The sequence below is a fragment of the Lissotriton helveticus genome, chromosome 5_1 (assembly GCF_964261635.1).
Source record: "Lissotriton helveticus chromosome 5_1, aLisHel1.1, whole genome shotgun sequence".
Lineage (NCBI taxonomy): Eukaryota > Metazoa > Chordata > Amphibia > Caudata > Salamandridae > Lissotriton > Lissotriton helveticus.
Genome location: NC_136065.1, coordinates 1,051,611,991 through 1,051,627,040, shown reverse-complemented (window position 1 = coordinate 1,051,627,040; position 15,050 = coordinate 1,051,611,991). Strand labels below are relative to the sequence as shown.

The 15,050-nt window shown below is 46.7% G+C and overlaps 1 protein-coding gene across 4 annotated transcripts in view; it reads right to left on the bottom strand.

Moving 5' to 3' along the window:
• ARHGAP19 (Rho GTPase activating protein 19) overlaps positions 1 to 15,050 on the bottom strand; it is a 368,551-nt gene that overhangs the window by 130,154 nt on the left and 223,347 nt on the right. For all 4 annotated transcript variants that reach the window (XM_078643585.1, XM_078643586.1, XM_078643587.1 and 1 more), the window contains exon 5: positions 9,403 to 9,629. In XM_078643585.1, coding sequence (XP_078499711.1) covers positions 9,403 to 9,629 — 227 coding nt within the window. The remainder of the gene's footprint in view (positions 1 to 9,402; positions 9,630 to 15,050) is intronic.

The window sequence follows — 15,050 nt, the reverse complement described above, 5'->3', positions numbered from 1 at the left end:
GCATTCAAAAGACCTGCAAAAATGGATAAACAGCAAAGTACTTACTCCATAATGAAGTTCTTGGTGTTAAAATAAAAAGATACCTGTTATTTTTCTTAAATTGGTCTCGAGTTTCTTCTTGAGTGTGTCTCATTTATTGACTGTGTTTAACAAGTGCATTAATACTACCCTCTTACAATCCTAAAGTGCTTGCCCTCACTACTACAAAAGAGCATTTGGGCTTATTAATTTAAGCCCTCTAAGACAATAAGGGTCGCCTGGACTTTCTACATAGTATACCTAATTTTGGTACACTACATAATAAGCCAGCTTCCTACAAAGGGCATGCCCAATAATGAACTACTACTGAAAAACGTAGGACTGAGGAGCAAGCATGCATGCTTCTAGCTGCACATTTACATTTAGTACAGATAAAAGCAGTTTCTAGTCATTCCATATTTAGTCAGGTTATTCACAAATCGCAACGAGAGCTGACTGCTGGAATACATAAATAGGATTCACAATAATTACCTTATAAACAGGTGAAATGTACCACATTTTCTTTCCTGAAGCATGCTTCAAAGGGTCAACCATTCATGAAGAATCACCCAGACTATATTATAATGTAACTTTTGTCATTTCCTTAATAAACTATCTCATTATTGGAATCGAAGACTAGGGTGACAGAACCACAGCATACAGCCAGTCCAGAGTTATTGCCTACAAAAACTTTCCTTCTAACAGTATTTTATTTGCCTTCCTGAGAAATGTGAAACTCTTTTCGCATTTTACCTGGAAATGAAACTATTCTTATCTTATTACTTGCATGGCAGCTGAGACTGCTTCGAGCAACAGAGTAGTGCAAACTGCTAAAATATTACAAATGGTTGAAGAATATTTGCAAGACAACTTCTATCCAGGGAAAGTAAAAAAAAGAAAAGCAGAAAACCATGAGAAGAAGAGATAGAATCAGTCTTTTCATTTAGTCTTGGGGTATCACTTCCGATAGCTGGGATCACATTTTGATCTGCATGTTCACCCCGAACTGCTGACACTTTTGTTACTTCTGAAAATCAAAGTCCTTTCCCTGTGTAAAGCGGAGAAGACTGCTGAAGTCACCTTGGATCGCTGTAGGCAGCTTGGAATGCATGGCACTGTCCAAGACTGTGCCCAGCGAAACATGCAGGGCTCGTGATAGAGGCCCCTCCATGGTGATTGCATTTTCCAGTTCCTTGGGTTTCTGAACTTCTGTTCACTAAGCGAAGGCTGGTACACTGCAGCCTGAGCCAAGTGGTTTTCTCATGTCACAGGAAGCCGCAGTCTTGTGGACCAGGCCCACCTGTACCGCACATGTAGAGACAAAGTGCACCCTCGACATGAATACAGGGCCAGCACCATATGCATGACTGGGAGAGGCAGTGAAGAAGTCTGGAAAGTATTACACCGATGTGTGTGCACAGAAGATTAGATGCCAGACCACTAAGCCTTATTATTCCAGTACAACCAGAACTTACCTCACCTTTCAGAATTTCTTTCCAAGTTGCAATGACCTTCAGCGCATTTTTCTGGTTACCTCAAACTGTTTTCATATTTAATATTTGCCATATTGAAACAAATTATTCCACTACTCATTTTAACCCTAACATATTTATTCCTCACCTGCCCTTGCAGGACCCTAATTTTTACACCATTGCCTGATTCTTATTGCACACCTTCGTTAGTTAATCACTCAGAATATTCCTTACCCACTACCAAAAAAAGGATTTAGGCCTTCTCCCTATAGAAGAATAAATATAAACAGAGGCTACGCATCACTGTTCTAAAGTACCAAAGATGCAAGCAAAAATATTGAGCCTGAATGTTGCGGTACAGGGCGGAGATTGTGGTCCAGAAGCAAAGCATTTGCCTTCAACATCAGCTGCCTCAAGTGGAGCAAGTGCACATGGTGTGCCGATGAGAAAGATGCAAAGGAGGACAATACATTTGGGAGCTATATGAAAGAGTCCGTGCCAGGGCGCCATTTTCATGCGTCGTGTCCCTTACCCCGAAGGCTAATTATGAGATAAGAGCAAGCATGTGTGAAGAGAATAAGGCAAACTAAGACTGCAACAATGGGTAAATAGAGACACATTCGTGAAAAATTGAGCAGAACATTTTGAGCGGTGTTACTAAAATAACAAGCATTGGAAATGCAATAGGTCTCGCATTAGGAAAGTTTGAGCAATTGGTATTGGAAATGACACTTTTTTTATTTTTGTGTTGGTTTTGAAAATAGCAAAAGTAATAGCTTTGTCAGTTACAATGTCAATAGTTTTAACTTTCGCAAATGTGACACCTATAGCATTTGTAATGCAATGTGTGTTGTATTTACGTGACTTAGATGTATTGATATTGCAAATTACAATGGCTTTTAATTTTGTAAATAATTAATACTTAAATAAAATGTATTGTTATTTATAATGTCAATAGCTTAAACGTTTGTAAATAACTTTTGTGAAGATTATGTTCAGTGTATTTTATTGTGACGAAAATCCAAGAACATTGCACACACACACACACACAGCCACACACACACACACACACACACACATAGATGTGGTGGATCTGGTGGTGGTGGTGGATGTGGTGGTGATGGTGGTGGATGTGGGGGTGTATGTGGGGGTGTATGTGGGGGTGGATGTGGGGGTGGAGGTGGCGGTGGAGGTGGAGGTGGATGTGGTGGTGGTGGATGTGGTGGTGGTGGATGTGGTGAAAGTGGTGGTGGATGTGGTGGTGGAAGTGATGGTGGTGGAAGTGATGGTGGTGGTGGATGCGGTGGTGGATGTGGTGGTGGATGCGGTGGTGGTGGATGCGGTGGTGGTGGATGCGGTGGTGGTGGATGCGGTGGTGGTGGATGCGGTGGTGGTGGATGTGGTGGTGGTGGATGTGGTGGTGGTGGATGTGGTGGTGGTGGATGTGGTGGTGGTGGGGGTGGTGGATGTGGTGGTGGATGTGGTGGTGGAGGATGCGGTGGTGGTGGATGCGGTGGTGCATGTGGTGGATGTGGTGGTGGTGGATGTGGTGGTGGATGTGGAGGTGGATGTCATGGTGGATGTGGAGGTGATGGTGGATGTGGTGGATGTGGTGGTGGATGCAGTGGTGGTGGTGGATGCGGTGGATGTGGTGGTGGTGGATGTGGTGGATGTTGTGGTGGTGGATGTGGTGGTGGATGTGGTGGATGTGGTGGTGGTGGATGCGGTGGATGTGATGGTGCATGTGGTGGATGTGGTGGATGTGGTGGAGGATGTCATGGTGGATGTGGAGGTGATGGTGGATGTGGTGGTGGATGCGGTGGTGGTGGTGGATGCGGTGGTGGTGGTGGTGGATGCGGAGGTGGTGGAAGTGGTGGTGGATGTGGTGGTGGATGTGGTGGTGGATGTGGTGGTGGATGTGGTGGTGGATGTGGTGGTGGTGGGTGTGGTGGTGGTGGTGGGTGTGGTGGATGTGGTGGTGGATGTGGCGGTGGATGTCATGGTGGATGTGGAGGTGATGGTGGATGTGGTGGTGGAGGTGATGGTGGATGCGGTGGTGGATGCGGTGGTGGATGCGGTGGTGGTGGATGCGGTGGTGGTGGTGGATGCGGTGGATGTGTGTGGTGGTGGATGCGGTGGTGGTGGTGGATGGGGTGGTGGATGTGGCGGTGGATGTCATGATGGATGTGGAGGTGATGGTGGATGTGGTGGTGATGGTGGATGTGGTGGTGGATGCGGTGGTGGATGCGGTGGTGGATGCGGTGGTGGATGTGGTGGTGGTGGATGCGGTGGTGGATGTGGTGGTGGTGGATGCGGTGGTGGATGTGGTGGTGGATGTGGTGGTGGATGTGGCATGACATTTTTATTATATACAGAGGGGTACTTATTTTGTACCAATCACTGACCGATGTTAATGTAAGGGTTGTAGATGGTGGGTTGCGCATGCCTTGTTTTCATTTCCATTATAATGACAATAATTCTTTCTTTGACCCTGTGCTCAATCAACGTGGACTGTACTATAGTGAATACGAGGGGCTTAGATAAAGAAATAGGAGAGGCGAGGAGGAAGGGAAACTGGGTTAAGGAACAAGCGACGGAGGAGAACAAGACGGAGGGCATTGCTGGGGGGAGGAGAAATGCGACACGGCGGGCAGGGGAGGGGGCGGAGTGGGGAGAGCGGCGATGAGGGTGTGAAGGTCTCACATGAGTGGGCGTGGTATCTTAAGTCGTGTTGCTTTGGGAGGCAAGATTAAAAATGTGTAAGCACATCTCTTTCGTAGGGAGTTAAACAAAGTTAAAACAACTGGCTCCAAAGGTTTTGCTTAAGTATGTGTGAAGTAATTAGCTGTCTGCCTCTGCTTTCTTCCATTGCACTGGCATCTAGGTGTTAGGCTCAGATGGCTTGAACAAAAGACGGGCTGATGGTCTTTTAAATCAGGCCTTTGTTTCTGCCCAGCTGGATGTTAAAATAAAGCCCCCTCCCTTCCACGCAGGTTAATACAGACAAATGCCGGCACTGCTGAATGATGTCCCGGCGTCCGAAAACGACAACAGAAGAAATTCAGCATGTTTTACTGAGCCAGAAATATCCGTCACATAACCCTGCTCTCCAACACTGTTTGGAATCGATCGGCTGATTTGTAAAATTACAAGTGGTCAGAGTGATAAATCTGACGGCAAAGAAGAAAAGGAACGAGAGGCTTAAGGAGATTAATGTAGGGATGGAATTGACAGAGAAAAACAGATATTTGAGATTATAACATTTCAAAGCAATGTGTCAACCGGAGATGGGGACATTAGATCCACAGAGTAGGAGAGAAAAGAAATGGTTTACTTTTTTGCTTTGGGTTATTTTAGATTTGGGAATTTCGAGCATCATTTGCTTAATGTAAAATCGATTTTTAAAGTGGGGTCCGCAGCACCTACTCAGGGGGTCCTTGAAAATTAAACAATATAAACTTGCTGATAAAATAAAAATGCACATAAATAGCCACATTGAAGAAAAAAAAACCTCTATAAATGAAAATAAATGTGAAATTGCAGACAAAGAAATGAAGCTTGTAACTTGGCATGCTTACTTGATCACTGCGCACTGCTGTATCTAGCGCTGCATTGCTGCTGCTGACTTTTAACTTTTTTTAAATAAAATCTATCTATTGTATAGCGCGTGCGCGCTGTTGCTCCGTGGCGCTACTTATACCTTAAGCGCTTTGCTATTATTCCTCCCCTCTTACCTGCACCTTAAATCGTGTCCCCATTCCGCATTTAGCGGGAAATTGACCAGCTCAGGGAACTTAGGGCTCCTGGAGACATCGCGCTGGGGTGTTTGCAGCCGCCATCTTGGGTGAGTGAGGGAATCCAGGGAGTGCCGAATTGCTGGCGCCATCTTGGTTGGGGGGTCTAGTGTGCGCACTACAGAACCGTAGTGTCTACGGCTATAAAAGATGGCCATCCCACAAGCGCGCAGCGTAGGCGCGCAGAGGGAGCGCCGGCGGAGCGCCGGAGTTGCGCCAGAGGTAAGCCCGTTTGCGCCTGTTCGCGCACGGGATGCGCCGGCGGCCGGACGGATTACCTCTGGGAACTCGGGTGCTCCCCCTTATTCGTACTCACGCGAGGAACTTCTGAGTCTTAACTCTGTTTCTGTTGGTAATCAGAAGGACAACTCCTCCAGCGAGCACCCAGCTGTGCTGTCCTGTGGGCTGCTGAATGTGCGCTCACTCGTCAAACACTGTGACGAGATTGCGCTACTTATAGAGTCTCTGCACATCGACGTACTCTTTATGACAGAGACGTGGACAACTTCAACTAGCTCGGTGGAATTGGGGTCAGCGTGCCCCCCGGGCTTTAAAATAATGCAAATTCCTAGAGTGGGAGGCAGAGGAGGTGGAATTGGCATAATCTTCAGACAGACTCTACATCTCATTCAGCATAATGTTAAGGCTATTGTTGGGTGTGAAACACTGGCCTTTTCCATCAAGGACCCAGGAGGTGTGTTACTTACAGGGCTACTTTGCTATAGACCCCCGGCCTGTCCGCTATCGGCCGTTTCTGAGCTCATTGATTTGGTATACGACTTCTCCCACTCCCACACAAAGTTGATGGTGCTGGGGGATTTCAATCTGTGCTCAGAAGGCTCAACCAAGTCGGCCTATGAAGAATTGGTACAAGCGTGTCTTAACATCGAGCTAGAACAACTAGTACTTTCTAAAACCCATGCAAAAGGTCATATACTCGATCTACTTTTTGCTGATGCCGGTAGTACCTCAATTCTTGACGTTCTGCCGCAGTGTTGGACGGACCATGCTCTTGTCCAGTTCTCTCTCTCGTGTACTAGCACCTCTCTGAAGAAAGGGAGGGCGGCGGGCACCAGAATGGGGAGACTGTGGTCCAGACTCCTCAGGCAAGCCACTCTGCCTTCTTTGTTACCGGATGGCTTTGCACTGGGAGTGAACGTGGACGAGAGCTATGAGACTCTCTGTCAGAAAATCTCCACTGCTCTGGATTATTTGGCCCCGGTGCAGAAAATCAAAGATAGGACCATTCTCGCCATGCCATGGTACTCAGAAGAACTCCGGCAGCTCAAGCTACAATGCAAACGGGCGGAGCGAACCTGGAGGAAAGAGACCCTGGAATCACATAGAGTCCTCTTTAGACAAGCACTGGCATTCTATAAGACCCAGATCAAGTTGGCCAAAGCCAGATTTTTAGAAGAATCTCTGCTGGCAGCTGTCAACAAATCCCAGGCCCTATTCAAGATCGTAAAGGACCTGGCCCATCCTGGCTGTACCAAAAATGCCATCCCGCCCTCACAAGCTCTCTGCGATCTGTTAGCACAAGCCTTTGAGGATAAGATTACTAACATCCTAAATAACCTCCCCCTTCCAACCGGCAGTACTATATACGACTCCATCTTGCCAGATAATGGGAAGGAGCGCACTAAACCAGGGGAGCTAAGCAAGTTCCCTCTACCATCTTTTGCGGACTTCTGCTCTATGGCCGATGGGGTGTCCTCTGGTTCTCCTCTTGACCCGCTACCACCCAGATTCTGGAAACTCTGTTGTGAAGAGCTGTTTCCCCCATTGTTTTCCATCTGCTGTCAGTCTCTCACCTCGGCACGGGTGCCAGACTGCTGGAAACTGGCGGTGGTCTCCCCATTGCTCAAAAAGGAAAACCTGGACCCCACATGCCCAGCTAACTTCAGTCCCATCTCCCTCCTGCCATTTCCTATCAAGATCCTAGAGAAACTGGCCACAAAACACCTATCCAACTTTCTTGGGAAGAACGATTGTTTGGATGTGGCTCAGTTTGGGTTTCGACCGGCACACGGGACAGAGTCAGCTTTGGTGACTGTTCTTGATGACCTTCGGACGCGGGCCGACATGGGTCAGGCAACCTTCCTAGTGCTGTTTGACATGTCGGCCGCGTTCGATACGGTCAACCATGCTACTTTGATCAGGAGATTGACAGAGGCGGGGGTGTCAGGTGCAGCCCTTGAATGGTTGGTGTCATATCTCGGGCAAAGACATCAGGTAGTTGCACTACCGCCCTACCAATCTAACATCAAGAGGGTGGGACAGGGAGTACCCCAGGGCTCGGCCATCAGCCCCATCCTCTTTAACCTGTACCTCCGTCCCCTGATCACACTGATCAAGTCGTTTGGCATAACAGTTACCAATTACGCTGACGACACCCAACTTATCTTCTCGTTTGAGGGTAAGGGTGGGGTGTCACAGGAGGTTTTTCATCAATGCATGAGGGCCATGGCAGAATGGTTAGGGAAAAACTCCCTCCAATTTAACAGCTCGAAAACCGAGGTATTACACTGCTCCTCGGACCGGATCCCTAGACCCCTACCACAGAGTTTTTGGCCTCCTGATTTCCTAGGCACTAGTCTGCCTGCTGACGCAGTTAGGAATCTAGGGGTCATGTTTAGTTCCGATTTACAACTGGACACCTCAGTAAATAAGACAGTGGCTACGTGTATGCCTTTGCTTGGATCACTGAGAAAGATTCTACCCCTGCTTCCAGCACAGGCAAGACCAGAAGTAGTGCGGAGCATAATCCTTAGTCGTCTTGACTACTGCAACGCACTGCTACTAGGGGCTCCAACTACCGTGCTAGGAAGACTCCAGCGGATTCAGAATTGTGCTGCTAAACTGGCACTTTCGCGACGTCGCTCGGACTCCTCCACCAAAGCACTTAGGGATCTGCATTGGCTCCCAATTTCTCAACGGGTGAACTTTAAGGCTTTATGTATTGTTTTTAGAGCTTTACACAGTCAAGGCCCAGCTCCTCTGCAGGATCTCTTCTCTTGGTATATTCCCTTAAGAACACTCCGATCAGCATCGGCGCACTTGGTTGTGGTACCCAAGTTTCGGAGGACCCGGATGGGTGGACGCTCCTTTAGGATAGCCGCAGCACGGCTGTGGAATTCCCTACCACTGGGTCTTAGGGGCCTGGAAGCACTCTCCATCTTCAAAAAAGAGTTAAAGACCTACTTGTTCCCCAGCACAATGTAAATAGATCAGAAGTTGTTAATCTCGCTCTGTGTCATAATAGTCTAAGCGCCAGGATGCCCGGCGGGTGACAGTGATAGCGCTTTATAAGAACGTCTATACATACATACATACATGCTTGAGACGCGGCCGTGAAACTGAAAGTACGGCCGACCGTCCGTGAATAATTAGGGGGTGAGAAATGCGCTGGGAGGGCTGCCTTTGATGTGGTAATGCGAGGCAGGCAGGCAGGCGGCTGGTGGCATTGTGCACGCGCTTTTTAGGGCTTGCGCAATGACCTAAAAAGCACATGCACTGCATGGGATCGCCAGTGGAATCGCCAGTTAGGTAAACTCTCGATAAGCCCCTATATATCTCGCTCCCGCTCAATGCGCATGCGCATTGAGATAGGTCGCTCGACCTAAAAATGGTGAGTGAGATGGTACCTTCTGATGTCAAACCAATGGTAACGGATTGCAAAACAGTTTAAAACAGCCTAATTCCCGCACTAAAACATTTTGGGTCAGATCGGATTGTGTCTCGGATTGTGTTCTAATACCACGATTGTAACAGTTAGTTCTCAACTAACACCTGCCGGTGAAAACCCCAATAATGGTTTATAGAGTCGAACACAGCGCAGACTTCTAAAAACATGGCCTGGGAGGGAAATTTCTGATAATGCGAGTGGTGGAGTGCACTCTTTTCAAATATTAAGAAAGTGGAACAAGGCCTAGATATTAACATCCAAAGGCATGCATCTTCAGCAAGGCTACTAAAATGTTTTCCCCTTTAAATTCCTCACTCTGCTAGACACTTTAAACCAGTAAAAACCAAAGACCGTGATTCCGACACAAAGCTATGAATGACAAAAGGAACCTCAGACCCATATACTGTACTCAAGGAAAACACAAACATACATTTCTCGGCCACAAAATATGGGGAGCAAACATGAGGGCCAGGTTATGAGCAGACATCTTATTGCGGTCCTGTTTCTTTGCTGTTTGGTAGAGCAGTTCGAGAAGCAATCGCAGCAGATTCCGATTGGCTGGTGGGAGCAGCAAGAAGAGCAGCTGCAGGGCCTCAATCTGCCGCTGTTTGTCTGGTGTGGTCGTTTTGTTCCCTTTACTGTCGAACAGCATGAGATCTGGAATACAAACGGCGCAAAGAAGAGAACCATTACATGTGCATTCAATTAATGCATTCTTAAGACAACTATACCCGGGCATTCAAGAATGCTCTTTTCAATAGCAAATATGGACTAGGATTCATCTTCACACCACTTTTATAAATGTTGCATCTAACATATATGAATAAAAACAATGCACCATCTTCGGAATAACCTGCTGGTAGGATAAACTGTGAACCCTCTTCGACTTTATTTTGTTTTTCGCTTTCTAAGAGGGCTTGGTTTGACCTTATTGCTCATAGAGTGCCTGAGGACTACCCATGCTAGAAATAGGTTGTTCCATCTTTCCCTGAGGTTGCACAAACTTGTGCACCTCATCAAGCAAATTAAAAGCTTCCTCTTCCTCCATCATAGAAATCTCTTTTACATTCACAACTACCTTACTAGGGCCCCGGTATGCAGGAACAACAAGCATTGTTTGTGGACCCTTCGACCCCAGGAACAAATGCAAACTTAATGACATTTCAATAACCTTTCCTTTATGTTTTAAGGGACTATGAGGAAATGCAGTCACTGCTTACTCTTCAAGGGTGAAGCAGCAGGATTCACCAGCAATGTCCTTTACTGGTTCTCCTATCTCAGCAACCATCACCAGTTGGTTCACCTGGGCACTTCTAGGTCACAAAATATTCCTATCAAGTGTGGAGTCCTCCAGGGCTCCATAAGGTCTCCTGCCATCTTCAACTTTTACATGGTGCTCTGTTCACAAATAAAAGCATCAAGATTCACCAATATGCGGATGATACACAACTCTACTTGAAAGTTTCCTCTACATCAAACATCTGAGAGAGCGCAATTTAAGAAATTGTAGAAGTGCATCATATTTACAAGCACGTTGTGTTAGTCTAGTATACATCACATAAGAGTGTCGACTTATAGAGTGACAAAATATATATGAGTTTAATTAGAGTGATAATACATATATCAGTATGAGAAGTTAATATGGAATATGTAGTGCTGTTAGAATGATGTTGAAATCCTGTGTTATGTGACTGTAAGGGAAATTGTAATTCTGCTAAACGTAGAAATGTGTAGGCCACATGGCAGTTCACAAAGAGTACATGAAGCGAATACATTTTCCTGATATGGGTTAATCATGCAAAGAATTACTGACTAATAGAACTGAAAAATGTTTAGACGTTTTATATAACTTTAGTATGCTCTAAGTTAGAATACTGTTTAAGCTAAGAAATTAATTGTTTGCAGGATGCATAGGCCCGTTTCATGTAACCCTAATAGGCCTGAAAAGACAAAGTCATCTCCTTTGATCTGCATGTGTTCGTTAGAGAAATGTCATGCTAGGCACAAACTGTGAAGCCTGTTGGATGTTTTACGACTTAGAAGATACAGTGGAGGTCGGAATCTGAGGCCCACAGTACGAGTGTCTGTTGCAGGTGCGAGCAGAGGGCCTAATCAGGAAAGTGATGAATAGACTTTTGTTCAAGAGAGCCTGGCACAGGCCTGTAGGAGTCTTCAGGAATTTCCTGGGGGTACCGTCCTGCCGGAGAGAAGCCTGGGAAGCAAGGTCAACGTTAACGAAGGGTTCAGAGGAGTACCAGCATGGAATTTGCCGCCAGAACCGATACCACGTGAGGGGCGTTCCTATTGGAAATGTGATTTTGTATTAGGGACAGCACCCCTGGGTCGAGTTAGAGCAGAGGGTCTGAGGAGCCTAAGAGAGCGGATGGGTAGGCAGAAAGGTGGACTGCAAGAGGTCGATTCACAAAGGAGACTAAGAGAAGTGTGTGATCTTCTTTGGAAGTCACCACTGCTGACACCTTTTTAGGTTAAGATCTTGTTAAGTAGGGATGTCACTTAGTCTAGTGTAGGGACAGTCTAACCTGTATTATTTCCTTTTTTTTTGTAAATGACTCTCAGGTTGCAACTTGTAGCTATTCTTGCAACTCTCATGAAATTTGAATTGCTCCTAATAATTTTCTTTTGTAGACTAAGAGCATTTAGAGAATTCCTGTTTATAGTGATACCTGTATACCTTTTGAACCTTATTCTGAGATGTTTGTATCTCCAGTTATTTTTGGCTTTACAATAAACTTTTAAAACTTTTTCCTAGTAAGTGGTCTTTTAGAGTGGTTTAAGTTCTTAATTGATTGACCTAGTAGTGGATTTCCTTTTACTCAATGACAGGTACCAACGTTCCAGTCGACCGGAAATGGGGGTCTAGATCAATAACTGTGTTCTAGAAACCCCGCGTTAACAGATGGTAGCAGAGTGAGGATGGTTATCTTCTTGAGGAAGGTAATCTAGACTAGGTTAGTTTACCCCAAGGTCCCTAGAGCTCGAGAGGTGGCCTGCCGAAGAAGGTGCTGACGGCGCGAGAGAAAAGCAGCAGTATCGGACGAGAGTGAGTATAACAAGGGTCATGCGTGGACAGATTGCGGTGTTTTGTGTTGTATTTGTATTGTAATGTCATGCGGAGTTGAATGCCTGTAGTGTGAATGAGAGAGGGTTGTGAGCGCGCGCAACCTGGTAAAAATCTTAAGTTCGGGGAAGAGCTTAAGTGGTCCGGGTGTATCGAACACCCAGAGTAGTTGTCGACCATAGTACGGGGGTCATGAGGTACCATTGATCGCCCGCGGAACCGAGATAGGGGGAACGTAGGAGTGTGTGTGTGGGCAATGGACGCAGGTTGAAAGTTGCTGTTTACAAGTAACCTATCAGAGAAGGAGATTGTCTGGACGTACACGGAAAGACATTTCGTCGGTTAAGGCGACAACTACAGTTAGACTGTGGACGTACAGTCGAGGAAAGTGATCGCTTGGTCGGAAGTAATCATTTTTCAAAGTATGAATGGGACGCGTGCATGACCGGGAGACGAGAGGAGAAAGGAGGGGAACTGCTGCGAAAGGGGGAGAGTGACGTCGGTAGGAGCCGCGCTGAGGTAGGGCCGCGCTGAGGTAGGGCGGTTGAGGTGACGTTGGCAGGAGCCGCACTGTGATAGGGCGGTTGGTGTGACGTCGGCGAGGAGCCGCGCAGGGATAGGCCAGTTAGCGAAAACAGCGCTGTGATTGGTGGATTGTCATCAGGAAGAAAACGAACGCGGAGAAAATAGGAATTTTGCAGATTTTGAACATGAAGCGTTTTAAATGTTTGAGAGGGATTTTTAAGAGAAAAAGAAGGGAATCTTATTACGGGGAAGAGGCACCGCCGGAGGGTACTCCAGCTTACTATATGGCAACGAATGTTGGGCTGCATACTATACTGTGGCTTGATACTTGGAGTAAGATTACAGAGGGTAATGAGGAACTGACTTTCCCAAAATATGGAACGTTTAGACTAGAAGTGTTGCATCAGTTGAAAGCGGTTATGTCCTCACTGAGACCTTTGCCAAGACCAACACAGTTTGAAGCCCTTAATGCGTGGATTAGGGCGGCGCACGACAGGAATCAGAACAGACGCCAAGAAAGGGTACGGCGATCAGTAAAGGCAGTGCAAGCGTGTCAAATGGGATGAGGAAGCTAAGAAATGGAGGGTGCAGACGATTGAAGTGGATAAGTTGTACCCAATGAGAGAGGTTACAGGAGACAAGAGATCCACAGAAGAGGATGATGAGAGCGATTCGGAGGATGGCCTAATAAGTAGATTGTTGATGGATAGACCGCCTCCGGACATTAGAGGGACGGAGAGTGTGGGGCCCTCAAAGGAAGATAGGGTTGGCATAGAAGGGTATAGGCCACTTCCTGTAGCGGATTGGGTACCCATCAAAGATGGAGAGATACCTCAACCTAGCCCTGCACAGAGAGTAGTCGGAAGGTTTGTGGTACAGAAAACGCCAACAATAGAGAAGGTTGAACCTTATGGATTGCCAGATGCTCTTCAAGTACCTGTTACAATAGGGCCTATAGTGTCGATTTACAACCCAGAGAATGGGAGAGAGGAAGAGCAGGTACGGCTAGACCGAGAAAGGGTTGAGATGGAAAGGAGGAATAACACAACAAATGACTGGAAGAAATTGCCAGGACCAGTAACGTGGAACACCCCATTGGATTCAGCAGTGGGTCCCGTAATAGATCAGGGGGGTCAAAGAGGACCGATGGACCTGAGGGGACCACGGCCGAAAACCTATACAGAGCTAAGAGCAGACTTGAGAGAATGGGATGGGTCTACAGAAACACCAAGCAACAAATCAAGAGCAGAAGCTGAATGGGGAAGTCGAGGCAACGGGACAGTATCTCACTGTGGGGCAAGCGAGAGCAGTCAAGAACGTGAGGGTCAAAGTCAGGAGAATGGAGGAGTTATGCGTCATATGGACGGTAGAGATGGGGGGGAGCGAAATGGAAGAAGTGCGGAGTGTGGAGAGATGTCTCGTCTCTTTGAAAAAGGTGGAGACCAAATGGTACTGGAGTATAGGGAAAGGTTTAGGTGCACTCACCACGCACCCAATGAGAATATACAGCACTGGAGTCGTGGGAGCAGTGAAGGGTCTTGCCATGCGTCGAGTGCTCAGAGACCTCAGGCAAATGGGGATGAGATGGGGAAAAATGGGATGTCTTGCCAACCACCTAGAGAAACCAGGCAGGATGGGGGATGTGGGACTACGAGAGGCAATGGAGTGTTTCATCATCCCCCCAGAGGGGACGGAATGGCATGGGACCTAGAGAGGTGGGAGCATGGGAGGACGCCCCTTAACTCGCCTGAACCTAGACGTAGGACTAGGAGCTGGGATGGGAGAGAGATGAATGGACCTCCTGGAGTTAGTGTACTGAAAGCTGTAGTGAAGACCAAAAGACTCGATGTCACTAGCTTAAAATCTGATTTGGACGAGATCATAGATGGTACCCTACCCTTAGAAAGGATTGACTCATACGAACAAGATGAATTGTTGTTTATAGCAAAAGATGTTACCCGAAAAGCAAGAGCGACTCATGAGAAACTGTCTGAACTGGCAGACAAGTATATGGTAGATTTGTCCAGAACAAAGACACTACAGAGTAACCATAGGTTACAATATACAGATCAGGACTTAGACGAAAAGAGGACAACTGGATTGAAAACACACATAAGGGAACTGATAGCAGGAATAAGAACGTGGAGAGATCTGGACAAATGGGAGGAGAGGTGGTCCAAAAGGGGTACTGTTAAGACGGAGCACGAGTGTGCTGACTCCGGAGGGAAGGCTAATGCAGATGGAAGCATTTCCGTTGCGAGAAGTATCAAATGGGAATTATGTACATGTACCCTGGAGTAGGGGAGATTTGGCCGCATTTACAAACTCATTTCCAAAATTAAGGGATAATCCTGTTGAGTGGTATAAGCAGGTAGAGAGGTTCGTTAAAATCTCAAAAGTATTGTGGATTGATTTGAACACCTTGTTTGACATTGTGGTCCCATCTGATTTGTGGACGGCATGCACGACTAGTG